Genomic DNA, 21806 nt, shown 5'->3' on the forward strand with positions numbered 1-21806 from the left:
TGCAGCGCTTGTCGCGTGGTGGATTTGTGATGTCACCGCTTTCACCTCCGCTGCGGTTTTCGCGATGTACTCGCAGAGATCGTGGATCTCATCAGGATTTCTGGCAGCCTTGCGAGCTTGTCTGTGTTGGCTGTGGTGGATCCTGGCCTGCTTTTCGGCCAGCTCCTCCTGTTCTACCCAATAGAGGTTTTCTTCTTCCTCGGTCATGGGTCTTTCGAAGGATGCGTCCTGCCGAGCGGACAGGCTACGCGTTCTTCTTGGGTGGATGTCAGCACCGTCATCCGAGTGATCGGACTGGTCGCTTATATCCAGGTCCATGCGCTCGATTTCTTCTCCTTCGTTGCTCTCGGTAGGAGGCGGAAGGTTCTCCGCAGTTGGCTGTGCACCTGGCTGGAGCGTTTCATCAGGGTTTTGGCCTGAGGAAGCCTTGTCCGCGTGTGCAGCTCGATTGCCCGGAGTTTCGAAATCAAGTCTTCTACCGTTGCGGGCTCTTGTGGTCCCGCACGGGGCTTTGCTCCTGGCCTTCGCCGTTAGGGTTTCCACCTGTTTTGCGAGAGAGGCCACGAGTTTTCCTTGTTCTTCCGACTTTTTCTGTGCGGAGGCGAACATTTCCTTCATCTGGTCTAGTATCGCGGTGTCGGCAGTGACCGTTGATACGTTTCCAGCTGGAGTTTTATCAGCGTTGGCATCGACGGGAGTCCTTTCGTGCGTTTGCGGGTCTTTTTCAGCGTTGGTCGTCATATCGGACTGAGCGTGTGTGGTTGCGAGAGAGATAGATCCGTACCCCCCCTCCTTGTAGCACCAAACTGTGGGAACCGAAATTCACACCGTCGAGTTTTGTTAATTGGATGAAAGCCAAGTTAACCTAGCCTTCCCTGAAGGTCCCGGTTATCTGCTGGGCCACGCACAACACAATCAATATGAAAGATTTGAAAGTAATAAATCGTAAAAGAGCGAAAAGAGAACAAAGAGGTCCTATTTCCGAATTCGCGTTTGAGCGTGAACAACATGTAAGATCCTAGGCCACGAGAGCTGTCGGTATGTTCGCTAGTCTAGCCACCTAAGTTCTAACCTAGTCGAGTCACAGCTCGATAGTAAAAACGGAAAAATGCATAAATTGCTCTAAGTATTAAGTTTGCCCTGGTTTTTCCTCTCTTCATCCTAGGTCCTCCTTATATACTCCTCCTTAGGTCGGTTTACCTCTTCTCGGGCCGGATTTGTCGTGCAGCGGGCTTTTCCATATTTCCTTCTTCTTTGTGATTATCTTCGGAAATTTGACATTTATCTCTTTCCGCGGATGCGATAAACCGTCATACCAAACCGTCATACCAGTCTTTCGGTTCAAGTCTTTTGAGACCATAGATGGGCCGTTGTCCGCAATTCAGACCCTCTTTGGGCCGTATCGAGACTTAAGCGTTTTTACGATTTTACTCGCGAAGTAACCGTTGGTATAGGCATGGTTCTTCCAACGGAACCCTGTTTCTTTGCATAGCCGAGGCAGTTGGTGTTAAGTTAACCGTAACCTGCTGTACTACGAAGAATAGGAAACCGTTCGAGAGACATAACCTTCCCAACTTCCCGTATATTTTCGACGATGTTTTTTAGACGGAATATTGGTGTCGTATCCACGGACCCGAAGACTGAGTTACGAAAAACTTCGGACGAAGATGCATGGTTATGGGATGAGACCGGGTTCGGAATGGTCCACAGAGAATTGGCCGCGCTCGCCGGGCGAGCTGATCCGTTCCACGATCGAGCTCGCCGGCGAGCCGACCGCCGGCGAGCTGGCTCGTGTCGCGGCCGAGCTCGCCGGCGAGTCGACCGGTAACACGGTCGTGCTCGCCGGGCAAGCTGGCTCGTGTCATGGTCGAGCTCGCCGGGCAATCCGTTTCGGCTGTTTGTTTTCTCGGTTTTGAAGTTTTGACCGAGATTCGGTTTTTCTGAGGACTTTCGGACATCGATTCTGTCGTGACCGATTTTGACCCCAACATACTCGGTTTTGTTACTGCTCGATGAGGTGATCTCTGTTTTGAGGAGACTGAATCACTGTAAATCGTCTCGGCTTAGTGTATTAGTCTTCTCAAGCAAGCAATGTAAGAATGCAAATGTCACCACCTTCGCCACCATGAGAGCTCTGCATTAGACGACCTTGAAGATGAGAAGAAACTTTCAGGAACTGCTGGTGCTGGTCGCATCTGGAACAACCTTTACAATTTAGAGGGTCAAATAACCTTCAATTTCTTTTATTATGCAACTATGTTTTCTGAATTTAAAGGAGCTATACTTTTTTTTATTTCACAGAGTTATTGTTTTGCTTATAATATGTTATTGATCCACATTTTTTCGATTTTATTTGTTAAACCCTTAACTCCATAACTACTACAACGTGATAGGCGAAATATAAAAAAAAATATTTTTCAAAACTTCTTCTCAAACTTGCAAACACCATATATTAACACCATATATTAAATTTTAATATTAGTGAACCCATTGTAAAAAGTCTATGGCTTCATCCCTAATAACAATCATACCTTTAGTTCTATCTGACTATCGCTTAAGTATATCTTATGTTATACATAATCATAATATATAATTTCAACACTAATATTGACATCTTATCCCGCGTAAAACGCGGGTTACTATTGTTAAAGGATACTTTCCGATATTGTAAATCTCGTATATTCCCTCTTTAAGAGTATTCTAGAACCATATACTCTTGTATAAATAGCCATGTAAACCTTCTTACGATATATATAAAAACATATTTTCTATATGGTATCAAAGCAGGTTTCTAAAACCTAAACCTAATTTTTTTCTTTTCTCTTTTCTTCTTCTCAAGCCACCGCAGCTTTCACGCCGCCGTCGCTCAACCCTTTGTCGCTAGTCTGTGATCATGTCTATCACGTCTGAATCCACAGTCACCCTGCTGACCAACCCGGCGGATCCTCAAACAGCCCTACTTGCCGTCAACATGACTGGTATTAACAAGCTAACCACCACGAACTACATGTCGTGGAATCTTCAGCTTCGCTTGTTTCTTGGAGGCCATGATCTCTCGGCGTATATTGACACCTCTGTTTCACCTCCATTGCCAACAATAACCGTTGAGAACGAGTCTGTCGTGAATCCCAAGTTTACCTCATGGGTTCGACAGGACAAGCTCATCTTTGCTGCTTTCCTTGGCACCATCTCCACACCTCTTCAAGCGCTTGTTACAAGTGCCTCTACAACTCGTGAAGCTTGGGAAATTCTCGCCAAGACATATGCTACACCATCACGAGGACATGTCAAACAGCTGAGAGACCAACTGAAGAAAGCTACCAAGGGAACCAAAACCATCGATGAATATATGCAGTTAATGAAGACCAAATCATATGAACTCTCTTTGCTTGGAAAACCAGTGGACTATGAAGACTTGCTTGAGTTCATTATTGATGGTCTCCCTGATGAGTATCGATCTCTGTGTGAAGCCGTTCACAACCGTGAAACACCAATCTCTTTCGAAGAGTTTCATGAGAAGCTTCGCAATCGTGAAGCAACAATTCTCTGCAGTCCTCAGATCTCAGAACAGCCAACGTTTCATGTTACTGCAAATGCTACCAACTTTCGCTCTCAAAGGAACAACAACAACAACTGGCGTAGTAATCAAAATCAAAGGAACAACTACGACAGCCGGTCTCAACATGAACAACGTGGCTCTGATTCACGTTACTCAGCATCATCTGAACAAAGGCGTCCTTATCTTGGGAGATGTCAAGCTTGTGGAAAATAGGGACACAGCGCTCAACGTTGCTATCAGTTCAGCCTTGTCCAAAACCAGCCACGTGCTCATGTAGCCACTGCATCTCCTGCATATGAGACTCTCTCCTGGATTCTTGACAGCGGCGCGCCACATCACATCACGTCTGATCTCAATGCTCTTGCTCTCCACGACCCATACTCTGGTTCTGATGATGTTGTTATAGGTGATGGATCTGGTCTGTCTATAAAACACACATGCTCTACATCTCTTCCTACACCTACCCGTGATTTACAATTGTCTAACGTTCTTCATGTTCCTACTATGTCAAAGCATTTGATATCTGTTTATCAGTTATGTCGTGAGAATAACGTTGCTGTTACGTTTGATCCTTGGATGTTTCAGGTGAATGACCTAAGCTCGGGGGCACCAATAACGCAGGGAAAAGCTGAGCATGAGATGTATGAGTGGCCTCGGTTTTCTTCAAATTCAGTTCCTTTACAAGCTTTTTCTAGTTCTAAGTCTTCCTTTTTTGATTGGCATTCCGCCTTGGGCATCCTCATCTTGATCTTTTGAATAAAACAATCTCAAAGTTTCAGTTACCATTATCTAATAAAGCGCTTTCTACTATGTTTTGCAAATCGTGTTCTCTCAGTAAGAGTCACAAAACTCCATTTGGCCAAAACACCATTCACTCGTCTAAACCACTTGAGATCTTGTATTCCGGCGTGTGGACCTCACCAGTGCACTCGTTTGATGGGTATAAGTATTATCTGGTACTAGTTGATCATTTTACTAGATATACTTGGTTTTACCCTTTGGAAAAGAAGTCTCAAGTTCTTGAAACCTTTATCAAGTTCAAAGCTTTGGTCGAAAATAAATTTCAAAACCGCATTATCACCTTGTATACAGACAATGGTGGTGAGTTTATAGTTATGGCAAATTTTCTGACGACTAATGGGATTTCCCATTTGACCACACCACCTCATACTCCTGAACTCAATGGGATTTCAGAGAGAAAGCATCGCCACATAGTTGAAACATGGTTATCCCTAATGATGCATGCTTCTCTTCCTGTTGAATTCTGGAGCTTTGCCTTTGCCACTGCGGTTTATTTGATCAATCGTTTACCATCTTCGGTTCTTGATTTCCAACCTCCATTTGCTGCTTTATTTCATGAAACACCAAACTACCATAAACTCAAAATCTTTGGCTGCCTTTGTTTTCCGTGGTTACGACCATATACGGCTAATAAACTAGATGCTCGCTCTTCTCCTTGTATCTTTTTGGGCTATTCGTTAACTCGGAGTGGCTACTTTTGCTTTGATCCAGCCAGCTCTAGACTGTATGTGTCTCAGCATGTGGAGTTTCATGAGGACATTTTTCCGATGTCCACTAACAAACCCGACACCTCAACATCAAGTGTGTCTCCATCGGAACCCTCCGCTGTTACTCCACTAACCGTTTCCTTTCTTCCGTCTCCGCTCAAACATTCCACTGCTCCAACGGTCTCTGCAACAGCCCCTGATACAGGTCCTTCACCGTTGTTGGCTGAGCCAGAACCACCGCAGCCTGCACCTGCATTGGAAACAACATTGGCGGAGACACACCAGAGCTCACATGAACCAAACTCAGAACATATGGCTCCTGTCTCTACAACAACACAGCCGGTCAATACGCATCAAATGGTTACTCGGGCTAAGAATAATATCTCCAAAGTGAAAACTAAATTTTCTCTTGCTGCTGTCAAAGTTCCTTCACAAGAGGTTGAACCGGCTAATTATCGTCAAGCACTCTTGGATCCAAACTGGAATTTTTCCATGACTTATGAGTAAAATGCCCAAATCAAAAACAAGACATGGGATCTCACACCTCCAGATCAGGTTGACAATTTGGTGGGATGTCGTTGGGTCTATCGTATAAAACGCTTACCAAGTGGGGAAATTGAAAAACGGAAGTCACGTCTTGTTTCCAAGGGCTTTCATCAACGTCTAGGTATTGATTATTTCGAAAGATTCAGCCCTGTCATTAAGCGTGCCTCTGTTCTCTTGGTTCTCAGCCTTGCAACTTCTTTATAATTGGACGCTACGTCAACTGGACGTGAACAATGTCTTTCTCCAAGGTCTGTTTGATGAATTTGTATATATGGAACAGCCACCAGGATTCGTGGATAAAGACAGACCACACTATGTGTGTCGCCTAAATAAAGCTATATATGGCTTGAAACAAGCCCCAAGGGCCTGGTACAATGCCCTTCGTACCTTTCTCGTGGAATCTGGTTTTGTTAATGCATTGGCCGACACGTCTCTGTTCATTCTTCAGGCGCCTGGTCTGGTCATCTTTGTACTTGTATACATTGACGACATTATCACCACGGGTAATTCCTCTGCTCATGTTCAAAATTTCATTGATCTTCTTGGTCGTCGGTTTTCTCTCAAAGATCTTGGTCTACTAAGTTACTTTCTTGGAATTGAGGTCACATGGCACTCACTCAAACCAAGTATATTAATGATCTTCTTCGCCGAGTCAACATGCTTGATGCAAGTGCGGTCTCTACACCAATGGCTGACAAACCACCATTGACGAAGCTTTCGGGTACTTCTCTTCATGATTCTACTGAATATCGAATGGTAATTGGTAGTCATCAGTATCTTCTCTTCACTCTCCCTGACATTGCATTTGCGGTCAATAAGCTCTCTCAGTACATGCACAACCCTACTACTGATCACTGGATTGCTGCTAAAAGAATACTATGGTACTTGTGTGGTTCTCGTGACCGTGGGCAGTTCTTCTCTACCGTTAATACACATCAGCTTCATGCCTACTCCGACGCGGACTGGGCTGGTGATAAGGATGATTAATCATCAACAGGGGCACATCTAGTGTATCTCGGTAAGCACCTCATTTCCTGATCCACAAAGAAGCAAACCACAGTAGCTCGTTCGTCTACAGAAGCTGAATACAAGTCTGTTGCAACTACCGCTGCTGAAGTTCAATGGATAATGACTCTTCTTCGGGAACTTGGTGTTAAGCTCAGTACTACTCCTGCTATCTACTGTGACAACATAGGAGCTACCTACTAATGTGCCAATCCGGTTTTTCATTCTAGAATGAAACATGTGGCGGTGGACTATCACTTCATCCGTGGACTGGTTCAATCGGGATTCCTTCGCGTCACTCATGTCTCTGTTGCAGACCAGCTTGCTGATGGCCTTACCAAACCTCTCCCACGAGCGAGTTTTGTTCCTCTTATGAACAAGATTGGACTAAGCTTAGCTCGTCCATCTTGAGGAGGCGTGTTAAAGGATACTTTCCGATATTGTAAATCGCGTATATTCTCTCTTTAAGAGTATTCTAGAACCATATACTCTTGTATAAATAGCCATGTAAACCTTCTTACGATATATATAAAAACATATTTTCTATAACTATCTAGTATAAATTTATTTGCGGTCTCAAAAATGGTCCAAATTTTAAAGTCCTAGGAAAGAATAAATATTTGATTGGATAAAAAAAATGAAATTTTTAACGGGTCCATTGACATTGAGTCGGTTATGAAGATAGACGCTATTTAAGCTAAAAAAAAATAGACGTTAAGGTTCAATGTAGCTATGGCAGCGTTTGTAAGAGTTTGGATCACCATAGGGTCGTGTTAGCACCTCTAACATAGTTTTCTTATGTTTATTTTAATTACTGTTTTAACAGAGAAAAATACGCACTTATTTTTACTCTTTTGCTAGAATACCTCCATTTACTTTATTTTTTCTTTTCTTTTCTTCTTTTCTGTTATTTTCTTTTCATCTACTTTTCACCGTTTTACTCTTCTTTAACAAAACTAATCACACTCATACTATTGTGCAATTTCTTAAGTAGTGTTGTATATAAGTATATAGTTTGTCCTATCTCTGCGTGTACTGATTATTTTACACCAACTTTATTTGTTCTGTACCAGACACCACTCCATGCGAAAGGCATAGCTATCAAATAAAACATGCACGAGTTTCAATAGTGTCGCACTCGTGTTTCACGCTACTTCTAGAGATATCAGTAATTATTGAAGGCCCCAATGTCCATAATCTACTTTATTTTCCCAAAAAATCAAGCGATCCTTTCCAATTTAAAATCTTTGATCAATAGAATATATTGATAGTTTTGTTGTATATGTAAGTTTTTTTTTTTTACATATACAACAAATACGGTATATGTAAGTTTCTAGCAAATTTTCATATACGGTATCTATGGTGTCATACTGAGGTGCAAGATTGTTTCGATCAATAGAATATTTGATTCATAAAGTCTATTGACTCTTGATCCAACAACAAGAGGTTAACTATCTACTGCTGGCGTATGCGATTAATGAATAAAACTACATTTTCTTGATTTTTTTTTCAGCGTCACTGTACTATTGTAGGGAGTTCTAATAGTTTACGACATAATATATGTGCAGACTAGACCGGTCCTAGAAAAAAAAATGAAACATTAGCTTTAAATATCCAAAATTTTTGAAAAAAATTTACATAGACATAGATTTAAAAAAAAAATTAGGCCTCAAAATTTGTAAAACAAATTCCGCTAAAATGTTTAATAATTCATTTATGTCTTCCTATATCGCTGGTCCTACTTGTAGGGTAGTATTTTAAACAAACATAGATGTTTGTTTTATCGTGTTCCTAGTTAAAATATCGGTAGAACAAGCATTTTATGTCATGTTTCTGGTACTCGTGAATAGGGCTGAGCATTTTTTCTGTTAAATTTGATTCGATCTGTTATTTGTTTCGATTCGATCCGAAAAATCCGGATATCTGTAAATTTTTGGAGCAAAGCAAATACTAAAAATTTAAAACAAAGCAAAACACAAATACTAAAATTTTAAAAAGCGGATATCCGTTCCGCTCCGACAGATATATATAAATACATATATATATATATATATATTGATTAAATGTAGAGTTTTAAATATATGAGATTATATAATTGTTATTTTAACAGATGATTTAATAAATTTTATTTACATTATTACTTATAAAACTATTAAATCAAAAAAGAAAAGATTTTTTTATGATATATATACATTTTTCTTTAGTTTATCTTTCTTATAACTAATTTTAAAATTTACAAACATATAGTTTCACTGCTTCTTTTATTTTTTATTTTATATATCATGTAAAAATATTTTAAAGAACAAATTTATCTCAAAATTTTGTAGATTATTTGTATTAAATAAATGAAAAGATATATTGGTAAATATCCACAAATATCTACGTATCTTTCAGACATCCGGTTTTCCGGATACCCGTATTTTTTTTAAAGCAAAGCAAATAGAAAATTTTGATATTCGTAATATAAGAAGCAAAATACAAATACATCCAAAAATCTGAATATTCGATCCGTGTTCAGCCTACTCGTGAAGATAGATTTTGAATGAAAATAAGTTAATTAAGATATAAAGTCCTAAATCCTTATTAAAAATATTAGTAAATTACTAGAAATTGTTTTAGGTTATCTTCTATTCCTTAAATTGATATTAATTATTTTTCATTTATAGCTTGAAAATTCCTAACACCAATAGCTGTATTTACGATCTTGTCCAATCAATTCTGGCCTCTGGAGCGGAAGGGCCAAACCACAAAGCTACTTAATTAACTAGGGGTATGTTGCTTTAATTTTATTAGATCACATGCTGACCCTGCAATCACCATCTAGATCACATACCGACCATGCAATCAAACCAAAAACTCAAAATCATTGTTTACTGACTCTACAATCATCGTCTGACATTTCTCCGTGTTTTGGCCTAACTCGCACGGTATCGCGAATCATTTCCCGATAGGTCACCCATCCTTTCACTACTCCAGCCCAAGCACTCTTAACTCTGGAGTTCTAAACGGAGGTGTGACGGAAAAGGTAAGTCAACTTTGGTGACATAGGTAGTCAAATCAATTCTCTTACACCTTTCCATATACCACAACTCGGGATGTTACAATTCACCCTCTCTCAAAGAACGCAACGTCCTCGTTGCGCCCCACGACATGTCTGAAGAAGCCTCTCGGGTCAGAACCGAGATGGCTAACCAGCTCTGATACCACTTGTAACGCCCCGACCGCCCACGACTAATGGACCACCCACGCCCGCTCTCTCGGCCCGTGGGCCCCATCCCGTTCCAACGATCGGTCCCTTAATTTTTCCAAAGGCTCGAAATCATTGTTTACTGACCATGCAATCACCACCCGACCTTTCCCTGTGTTTTGGCCTCACTCGCACGGTATCGCGAATCACTTCCCGATAGGTCACCCATCCTTTCACTACACTCCAGCCCAAGCACGCTTAACTATGGAGTTCTAAACGGAGGTGTGACCGAAAAGGTAAGTCAACTTTGGTGACATAGGTAACCAAATCAATTCTCTTACACCTTTTCATATACCACAATTCGGGATATTACAGTTACAGTCTATGAATAAAAAACATATATTTGGCGATTGATTGGGTTTTAGTAAGTTTCTTTAGCTTTCAATTCTATATGCATCCATATATTATCCCTAAATACATGTTTACATGTAGTTAATATGAGAGCATCTCCAACTCAACCTCAAATCTTTAAATTTTGAAGTTTTTGTCATTCTAACTCAATCCCAAATCTCAAAACTATCATTTTTTTGGTCTTTATAGTTATTTTTTTCTTCCAAAAATACATGTACTAAACTTAATTTATAATAATTTAAGTACACTAAAATAAAAATAAAATAGGATAAATATTACATTACATTAAAATAAAGTTCACACAATAGTAAAATACATTAAATAAATCTCACACAAAATAAAAATACAATTAACAAATTTAACACAAATTAAAAAAAAATACATAAACACATAAATATTACATACCTTACAAGTAGTATCAAAGCAAATTACATAAACAATTTGTGTGTATGTGTACTGTTTAATTATATATGTAATTTATATTATCTTTTATTATATAATATTGTAATAATGTGTGTTGTATAATATATCAAATGTATGTTTATATGTATTTGTGAAATTTTATCATTATTAGTAATTTTTGTTAATGTTAAGGATGATAATGAAAGATAGATAATTTTTTAAAGATTTTTTTTTTTGAAAATTCATGGTTGGAATAATCAATCCTCTAATTCTCATTTTAAAGTTTTGGTCCCTATAAAATAAAATTTTGGGTTGGAGATGCTCCGAAGCTTACCTATTTTTTGATTCACCTTGGGAAAAAGGTACAAGTCACACCCTAAGCTCACATTGTATGTCACCTTGAAAGAAAAACCAATTCACAGCTTGAAAAACCACCTAGGGAAATTGCCACAAATATTACATTCATAGTACCACTTTTCATGTTTACATTAATCACTTTTAGAGCATCTCCAACAAGCCCCTTCATTTTTATGGGGTCCACCCTTAAAATAAAGGGTTGAAGGGGTGATTCTCCAATGGTTATCTTCAAATTTTTTATCTTAAAAACTTATATTTTACACTTTAATCCTCAATTTCAGTAATAATTCATTGTAGTCATTAAAATTTTTATAAATTAACAATAAACCCATATTAATATATGGCATTGATATAATTAGTAAACACATTTAATTATAACATCAAATTAGTTATAATAAAAGATAAAAAAACATTAACACATAAAATTACGTATAATAATAAAACATAAGCAATTCAAATTACAATATATATATAATACAAAACTAATCAATACGATTATTTCCATAATGCTCCCAAATATGCTCAATCAAAGCATTTTTAAGTGATAAATAAGCTTCCTTATTTTTTATTCAAAGATTACGTACTAAAAATTGTTGAAAACGCATATCTTCGTTTATGGCCATCTCAACGTTTATTGGCGGCGCCGGTCTTGCATCTCTGAAGGTAATACTTCATCTATGGATAATGTGGTTTCAGCAAATTAACAAATTCTAGATTTCTTGAAAGAAAGTGCATCATCTAGAGAAAAAACTTATGAGATGGTTCGGTTACACATGCAAAATTAAGCAAAAAAATTAGCTCTGAAAGAAATGGAGGCTGAAAATAAAATCCTGTTGAAAAATTTAAACTCCATTGATGATATTAACATTCGTCAATTTATCCGATCTGAACAAACAAGAATCATACAAAAAAGAACTCAGCGACAACAAACCGAAGAGAATGCTCGAAATTTATATGGAGAATACTTTGGTGATTTTGGAGGTTCAAGACCAAATTTACCTTAATATTAGTATTGTAATATATATTTCAATGTGTAATATTTTAGTTTATAGATTTATCTGAATATTAGTATTGTAAGATATATTTTAATGTGTAATATTTCGGTTTATGTATCTTCTTTTTGATGTAAGATATTATGATTGTATTATAATTTTGTATTTGTGTAAAATTTTTGAAATATATTATGTGAAATACTATGTTTATATTATATTTTTATTAATATTAGTATATATTGGTATATAATATTTATTAATATATTATTACTATTTAAGTGTCAATATAGTTATAATAGTAGAATGCCAAATAATAAATAATAAATACACAATCATTAAACATATATATATATATATATAGAAGGACTAAATTAAAAAATAAACAGTGTTTTAAAGGCCGTTATAGTGGCCCTTCAAATTTGAGGGTGTACTGTTCACCCTTTTAAAATTTGATGGGATGAAGGGCTATTGGAATGGAAAAGCCTTTAAAAAATAAACGGATAAATGACTGTTGGAGATGCTCTTACCTACACTTTTAATAAAGAGTAAAAAACACTTATACCACTGAAGTTAACTAATCTAGACTTAGGGTTTAGAGTTGAATGATGGGGTAGGGTTTTTGGAATGAAAAATTTAAGATTCTAATAATATACAAATAAATACTTAAAAAATAGAAAAACAATTTTAAAAATAGTTTGCTGACAAAAAAAAAAAAAAAAAGTTTCAACTTTCAAGCATAATTTTCATTTGAAAAAAATAAAAAAAATTCAAAAAAAATTATTAAAAAATTCGAATTTGAAAAAATATAATTCAAAAACATATATTTTTTTTAATTTATTTAAATAATGATTTATTATATATACAGATAACAATTTTTAATTTATTTAAATAATAATTTATTATATATACAGATAACAAGTGTATAAAAGTTTTTTGCCCTTTAATAAAAAATGTATTTTTGAAAAATGTCCCTTTATTGATGGTAAAGATGAAAAGTGGTACTATGAAAATGGTAAACATAAAATTTTCCAAACACCTACAACAATTATTTTTCTGCAACTTAATTTGTTCACGATATATTTTTGTTTGCAACTATATAAACTAATAGAAATGCTAATTTTAAAGAGCTATACTGGAAATACTTACTTTTTAGTAATTAGTACGAACTACGCCAGTTCTAACTTCTAACCCTCAGAGAAGCTAGTGGACGTATAGTGCCGGACTATCTAGGTAAGTTATCATAAATCTGTACTGATTAATGTAGTAAGATCTATTAATTTGTCCATCTATCATTTTTATACATATATTTTGTTTAGATGATCCATCTATATAATCTATTTCGATGTTGTTCTGTGACTTCTGTCTGTTGAACTAGTCATCAATGCTCCCCCAAACTATGGTTAGCATCTTTAATGAAGTAGTGGAAAATTAGATGTTGTTCAAAATTGTTTATTTCTCCACTGGCAAAATATAATTTCAAAGTTTTAACGAAAAAAATATTTTTAAAAAATTTTAACGGAAAATATTATCTTACAAATTACATATGGTGGAAAAAATAATTTTGCCGCTGTATTTTTTTGCGGTTTCAGCTGAAAATGTTGTTTTGTAGTTTTGGCGAGAAAATGTAACTTTCGTTTTTGGTGAGAAAATATGTTTTGTGGAAAATGAGTTTTTGCGGGAAAATTTTCTTTATGCGGTTTTAGTGAAAAATGTGTTATGCAATTTTGGCGAGAAAATGTAGTTTTACGATTTGAAAAAAAATGCATATTTGTGGTTTTAGTGGAAAATATAATTGTAAAGTTTTGCGAAAAATGTAATTTTATAGTTTTTTAAGAATACATATTATGATTATTTTGTGTATAAGTTTAAATTTAAGTATTTTATTTGGATAAAAGTGAATTTGTCTTTTGTTATTGCGAACATAGTCATCTTCATCCATATGCACTAATTTAATCTAATTTTAAACTAAAATTTTTAAAATTACTTGGATAGATCATTTTGATGATATTTATTTTAACACAAAACAAACATCAATTTTCATGGGAAATTGCCAAACATACCATTTTCAAAGTACCACTTTTTATGTTAACACTAAACACTTTTACCTTCATCATTAATGAAGGATAAAAGACATTTATATCCTTTTGATTAACTCACACAAAAAAAAACATATGGTTCACTAATCTAAACTTAAATCATCAACTCTAAACCCTAAACCATGAAACATCAACTCTAAACCCTAAACCCCGAAACATCAATTCTAAACCCTAAACCCTAAATCTTCAAATCTAAATCCTAAAACATCAACTCTAAACCCTAAACGTAAACACTAAACCCTAAATATAAACTTAAAACATCAACTTTAAACCATAAATCATCAACCCTAAACCAAGAAACATCAACTCTAAACCCTAAACTCCGAAACATCAACTCTAAACCCCAAACCCTAAACCTTCAAATCTAAACCCCAAAACATCAACTCTAAGGTTTTAGGGTTTAGGGTTTAAGGTTTAGGATTTAGGGTTTAGAGTTGAAGGTTTAGGGTTTTGAGTTGAAAGTTTAGGGTTTAGGGTTTAGAGTTGATGTTTTAGGGTTTAGGGTTAATTTTTTAGGGTTTAGGGTTTAGAGATTATTTTTTAGGGTTTAGGGTTTAGGGTTTAGGGTTTAGTGTTGATAGTTTAGGGTTTAGTGTTGATGGTTTAGGGTTTAGAGTTGAAGTTTAGGGTTTAGGGTTTAGAGTTGATGTTTTGGGGTTTAGAGTTTAGAGTTGATGTTTCAGGGGTTTGAGTTCTTATTTTAGAAAAAATAGGGTTTAGGATTGAAGGTTTAGGGTTTAGGGTTTAGAGTTGATGTTTTGGGGTTTAGGGTTTATAGTTGATGTTTCAGGGTTTAGGATTCGTATTTAAAAAAAAAAAGGTTTAAGATTGATGGTTTAGGGTTTAGAGTTGAGTTTTAAGGTTTAGAGTTGATGTTTTGGGGTTTAGGGTTTATAGTTGATGTTTCAGGGTTTAGGATTCGTATTTAAAAAAAAAAAGGTTTAAGATTGATGGTTTAGGGTTTAGAGTTGAGTTTTAAGGTTTAGAGTTTGAATTTCAAAATAGTATAATTCGAAAAAAATTAAAAAAATTATTTTTTATTTTTTGGATTTTTTTATTTAAATATTTATTTATTATATATATAAAGAACAATGACATAAAAATCTTTTGTCATTTATTGAAGAAAGTATTTTTGAAATGTATCTTTGATGGTGGTAAAAATAAATAGTGATTGCATAAAAGTGGTAAACATGTAATTTCTCCAATTTTCATTTGTATTCGGTTGATCCACTGGAATGGAAAAACAAACATGTCCTATACATATACTCTAAGCAGCTGGATTCATGGCCAATCCAATTATTTTTGGGAATCTAAATCTCACAACAATCCCTACTTTTCTGTTAGATTTCTTCATTGAGTAATATGTATTTTGGTATCACAATGCGAACGACTCGTGTTTGTTGATAATATGTGCGCTCGCAAATTCTGAAATAGCTTTTAGTGTTTTAGGGATGAAATAGTACATCACTCTCTCAGGTTTTTTTTTTTTCTTTTTTCTCTCACGTATTTAAAACTTTAGTTTCTACTATTTATGCCATTCATCATATTCATTAAAATTTCACGTTTCACGTTTTTAAAAATTATTCCACTATACATAGAGAAGGTTACATAAAAGACACATTTCGTCTTTTCTTTGCAGCAAAAAACATATTATGCTTTTGGCACGCTTTACTTGTACGACTTGGTAGATTCGAAACCAAATACCCTTGTCTTATTTTTAGAAGGAAGCAACTATTAAAGTAGTTATTTCCTTTTATGTTAATAAATTAAACGATGCGTTTTGCTAGGATATGATGGTTACAAAGTCGTGGATATGAAATAGTGGTTATGCGTGTATGCATGTTAGAAACGCATTGTCATTGTTGTGGACGTGATTGTTGTGGTTAGGATACAAAAGATACAAAGTTTTTAGCACATATAGTATGGATGTGATACAATGGATAACTCAAATATCTTAAATTGATAAGCATACATAATGTTTGATAATATAAAAGACTTTAAAACCGCATATATTACAAAAACATACATGATATTCGGGAAGATGATGCATGGACAGGAGTGATGTTTCCAAGTCCGTAACTACGAACTTCATATCCATACCACACAACCTAATTTACGGTATCTATCGTCACCAAAGTCTCCACCTCTGTATCCACTTTCGTATCCACCGTCTTTGTATCCATAACCACCATAACCTCCACTCCGGTATCAACTACCATCTCCACCTCCGTATCCCCCCTATTCTCCCGTCTTCCACCTCCACCGTATCAACCATCATCTCCTCATCTCAAGCAACCAACTTATTATCCACCATCTTCATATCCATAACCACTTTCCTAAGTCATCATAATTAGTCTCGTCCGAACTCAAATCTCCTTAGCAACTCCACCACAATCCCAAATCTCCGCTCAAGCTTGAAAAGCTCGCTGCTCTCAACTTCAGTCTCAATTCGAACCTTCTTGACAGAATAATTGCCTTAGTTACCGGAGCTGGATTTTAGAATTCACTCTCCTCTGTGACTTCACAGAACTCTCCAAATCTCCTCCGCTCAAGCCCAGAAAACTCTCCGCTCACTACAAGAAAACGCAATTATAACGACGACGGTTTTCGTAGTTATTTCGTCGTAAAATAGGGTTTCCAAGGAATTGACTACGAAAGCCATTTCGTCGTTAAACGTTTGTCGTAACGCATATTTCCTCGTTAATTCGTCGTAACTTTACAAGGAAATCTTTCGTCGTAAAGTGGGGTCAACAATTTCCTCGTAAAAGCCACGTAAACCATTTCCTCGTAAAAGACACGTAAACTTCTTCGTCGTAAAGAACACGTAAATCCTTTCCTCGTAAAAAGCACGTAAATCATTTCCTCGTAAAAAAACACGTAAATAATTCTTCGTAAAGTACACGTAAATGTTATCCTCGTAAAGTACACGTAAACTATTTCCTCGTAAAGAAGACGCTCAGTTTCGTCGTCGTTTTCTCGGTAATAATTTTTAGCTTCCTCGTTAATTAGACGTAAATTAGCTACGAATTTGTTTCGATTCTTTATTTTTTGCAAAAACAAACATATAATCAAATATACTTTTAAATATATTTCAAAATTCTTAAAAATAAAAATAATATAAATAAGTACGAAAATATTTTATAAATATTTAAGTTTCAAATTTTTAATATAAAATTAAAAGAAGAAAAAAAAACTAGGGGTTGTTGGAGGGACGGAGCTCATCGAAGAACTCCTAACTCCTCCTCTGCACATCTTCTTCTTTGTGGGATGGCTCTGGAATGGGATTTTGTGTCCGCATCTGTGCCACCATGGCCTCCACCTGAGGATTTCCAGACGCCAGAACGTCTAGAATACCCTCAAATGAAGTCATACGGGCTGTAAACGCAGACCGCGTCGAGTTCAACTCGGAACACAGCTCAGTGACTTCATCAGTCCGTCTCTGACCATAAGATGATGTCGTTCTTCGGACATCGTTGACGGAACCAATCCCCAACATACGTCCCTTTTTCTTAGGGACAACCTTAAAAAATATTAATGTTATTAATTAAAAATTAGATTAAATGAATAATAATAATTAAATATTTAAAAAGATTTACCTCCTCGTAAACCTGTTCCACTTCAAGTGTGGATAATGTGACCGGTATTCCTTCGGGACTCTGTTGGGTTAGCTGGGTTTGGCGGTCTTCAATTCGAGCAACCACCTCGTTGTAGATTTGCTCGGACCTAGGATCAACAAACTGCCCAGCCTTGTTCTTGTGGGTCCTCTCGTAAAGATCCTTAAGAGACGGGAGTTCTCCCGTCTCTTTGGCCTAAAAAACATTTAAGAAGTTAGAATATATATATAAAAAACTAAAGTAATTAAAATATTTACCATCTCCATCGGAGGAGGTGCCTCCTCCGGAACATGATTATGATGCGCGGATGGCGCATCAAACCGAGGAACCTGTGGCGGAACATACGGAGGAACCGGTGGTGCACCAAAAGGAGGCGTCTGAGAGACTCTCTGAGAAGACTGAGAGTCGGGGACAGTCTCCAGAAACGAAGAAATGGGAGCTGAAGAAGACGATGCGCATGTACGAGTACCAGGCTCACTAAACATCTGACTGTAATGCCGTGTACGCTTCTTGTTCTTTCGAACCATCTGGAAAAAAAAATTAATTGTCATTATTAACCATATAAAATATATAAATATATAGATTATTAATTACCATTTAAAAATCATCATCCTATATTATCAACAAATTCCATAAACCTATCTACAAATTCCATAAACCTATCCACAAATTCCCTACACAAACCACCTAAACTAATTACCCTAAACTAACCACCTAAGCTATAAATTAGAGAGGAAGTAGAGAGGAGTACCTTGCTTGGAAGAGGAGAGGAAGTGACTACGAAATGAGAAGTGATTTGGTTCGGGTATATATAGACTTATATATTGTCGTAAAAACCTCGTGAAGTTACGATGATTTTACGAGGAAATAGCAAGGCCCGCGTTTTGTTTTTTACGTTTCGTCGTAAATCCCATGTAAATTTACGAGAAATTAGCAAGGCCCGTATTTTATTTTACGACGAATTAGCAAGGTCTGTGTTTTCCTTTACGACGATTTTACTAGAAAAATATGTAAATCCCTATAAGCCGAAACACCAAGGGTCGTGTTATTAAATTTTGTAGTAAAATCCTCGGTAATTACGAGTATTGTACGACGAAGATTTTCAATTTACAAAAAAAAGATGAAGGGAGACTGGCACCAGTACGGTCGTTATCAATTCCAAATAACATTTGAAACTGATCAGAATTGTTATGGTGACAGTTCACTCCCTTCAGGTATTTCTAAACTATTGATTAGTTTTTTTTTTTTGCAATTTTATAATGGGAGGGGTGTTGTTATTTATAGAAGTAGTTGTCATCGTAAAATCCTCGTTAAGTAACGAGAAAATAACAAGGCCCGCGTTTTCTTTTTATGAGGAAATAACAAGGCCCGCGTTTTCTATTTCGTCGTAAAGTCCTCGTCACTTTACCAGGAAATAACAAGGCCCCCGTTTTCAATTTCGTCGTAAAGTCCTCATTACTTTACAAGGAAATAACAAGACCTGTGTTTTTTAACGAGGGTTTTAAGAGGAAGTTATGCAAATCCTAAAACCCGAAAGTGTTTATCAATTTCGTCGTAAAGTCCTCGTTGCTTTACGAGGATTTTACAAGGAAGGTATGCAAATCCCGTAGAAATCGAAACCCCAAACCCCAAGTTCCTTAACTTCATCCCTCAATCTCTTCTTTCTAAACCCCAAACCCCTAATTGCCTTACACAAAATCAAATTATATAATTTAATTTTCATGATTAATCTAAACACATGCATTAAGTCTGAAAGTAAATCATATTAAAGAATATTACATCATCATTCGGATACATCATTGACATTCTCGCCATCACTAGAAACATCATCATTTTCATTAAACTTGTCTTCAACAGTTTCATCCGTTGTATCGTCGGGAAGATCTTCGTACTCACGGTTATGCGGATCAATAAGAAGGATGTCATCAGTTTGTTGTTCAGGTTCCTCGACTTCATTGATGTGTTCTTCTTGCAATGGTTGTTCTTCTCCACCGATTATTTGTCCACGAGGTGTAACTTTGATAACGGCAAACCAATTGATTCCTGATTCTCTCATCCGAGGGTATAGAAGGAAGCTGACTTGGTCTGTTTGCGAGGCCAATATGAAAAGCTCGAATTTGTTGTACCTTCGTCCACCATTGACATCAACTACACCGAATTTTTTAAATCAAACACCTCTGTTGACGACACAGTCACATTTGAAGAGGACACATTTCAGCTTCAATAACCCTGGGAATTCCACTTCAATAATCTCCTACAAGATCCCGTAGAAATCTGTTTCGTCTTTCACACATATTCCATAATTACTTGTCGCCAGCTGTCTACCATACTCATATGTATGAAAAGTAAATCCTCGTGTGAAATACATCGGTGATGTGGTGACCATTGCAACTGGACCTTGAACTACTTCATGAAACCATGTGGGGTAATCTGGATCGTCATAATCAACCTGCAAAAATAAAGAGAATGGTGAAATTTATTAATCATACAAACGGCGAATACAGATCATGTATGACAACTTACAAAATTGGGTTAATACCTGACCCTTCAACCACTTAATAAAGTGTTGATCTTTCCTTCTGTCTTCCTCCCTTTTGGATATATCTGGGATTGTTTCTTTGACTTGAGAAACAAATAGGCTGTAAAATCATTTTTTCTATTAATTAAGCATTTGAAAATTATATATAAATTATATAATTTATACATATATGTGTTTAGAAGTTTCAGTATATGTTACCTTTCAAAATAACGCATCAATGGATCCTCGCAATTGAGTAGAATATAAGCGTGTGCAAAATGTGCGTCTTCATCACTCGACCACCAAACCTCTTTCAATTTCCCACCGAATCACCCAATCTGGCAAAAGATGTCTGGAACACCAGCAACTGCATATATTGGCGCGACACCACCATCATCATATCTTCTTGGAGCTCTTTTCCGGGTACGTACTTTTGGTGCAAAGTAGTACAATGTGAAGTGAGATGTTTCTTCCGTCAAATTTCCAGCAATTATAGAATCTTCAACTTTGGCGAGGTTTTTTGCTTTTCCCTTCAAATATTTCATAGCCCGCTCATACTGATACATTCATCCGTAAGGTACAGGTCCACGAAGAAATGCCTCATACAGGAGGTGGACAACTAGATGCTCAAAAAAGGCCGGAGGAAAGATCTTCTCCAAGTTGCACAGTAAGATAGGAATGTTCTAATGAAGTTGTTCTACGACATCTTCTTTAAGAGTGCGTGTGCTCAGATCTCTGAAAAATGCTCCAGTGGCTTGTATATTCCAATTAAACACATGATTATTAGTCATATTGTTTATTTGTGCATATTATAGAGCAATAAAGAAATTAATGCGTATATTACCTGCAAGTGCTCCATGTACATTTGTTGGAAGTAGCTCCGCAAATGCAAAGGGAATCAGTCATTGCATAAAGACATGACAATCATGACTCTTCATCCCGGAGAAATTTTGACTATTTTCAACACATATAGAGAGATTTGAAACATACCCATCAGAGAATTTCACTTCTGATGCCACACAGTTGAACAACACCGACTTTTGTTCGGAAGACAATCTGAATATTGGAACGGGAACTTGTCCATTGCTTTTTATATGTAACTCGATTCTTGAGAAAATATCAGGCAAGTCCAACCTCGATGTTTTGCTGTCTTTTGTCTTCCCTGGGACATTCAATATTGTATTCACGATGTTCTCAAAAAAATTCTTCTTTATTGCATCACATCGAGGTTGTGGCGCAAAAGAAGATCCTTCCAATATGGCAACTCCCAAAATATACTCTTATTGTGCTAGTTGTGCTGAACTCCGTAAAAATCAGGCTATTACCAGGATCATGCCAATTACCACCACAGCGAACTGTTTCTTAAGCTCTGTAGTAATCGATTTGCGATTCAATTTCTTGTCCAGTTTAATACGGAGGAGGAGTGTCTCTCACAACCCTTTTGTGCCTAAACAATTTCTTGTTTCTTCGGTACGGATGGATAATGGGAAGAAATCGACGGTGACAATCGAACCAACTTGTCTTCCTACCATTCTTCAGTTCAAACGCATCTGCCATTCCATTACAATATGGACAAGATAATCTCCCATGTGTAGTCCACCAGACAACATC

The 21806-nt window shown here is 36.5% G+C and overlaps 1 protein-coding gene and 1 long non-coding RNA gene across 2 annotated transcripts; one reads left to right on the forward strand and one right to left on the reverse strand.

Annotated features, from left to right (window-relative positions):
• The first annotated feature begins 6219 nt into the window (after window positions 1-6219).
• On the forward strand, window positions 6220-6600 carry LOC106292311 (uncharacterized mitochondrial protein AtMg00810-like). The gene has a single exon (XM_013727910.1). The coding sequence runs from the start codon at window positions 6220-6222 to the stop codon at window positions 6598-6600; it is 381 nt and encodes a 126-aa protein (XP_013583364.1).
• A 13418-nt stretch (window positions 6601-20018) lies between these two features.
• On the reverse strand, window positions 20019-20734 carry LOC106294319. The gene is made up of 3 exons (XR_001260808.1): window positions 20415-20734; window positions 20217-20316; window positions 20019-20126 (listed from the first exon to the last, which is right to left on the reverse strand). It is a non-coding gene; the product is annotated as an uncharacterized LOC106294319 (long non-coding RNA).
• Between the last annotated feature and the right edge of the window lie 1072 nt (window positions 20735-21806).

The sequence above is a fragment of the Brassica oleracea genome, chromosome C5, assembly GCF_000695525.1.
Source record: "Brassica oleracea var. oleracea cultivar TO1000 chromosome C5, BOL, whole genome shotgun sequence".
Taxonomy (NCBI): Eukaryota; Viridiplantae; Streptophyta; class Magnoliopsida; order Brassicales; family Brassicaceae; genus Brassica; species Brassica oleracea.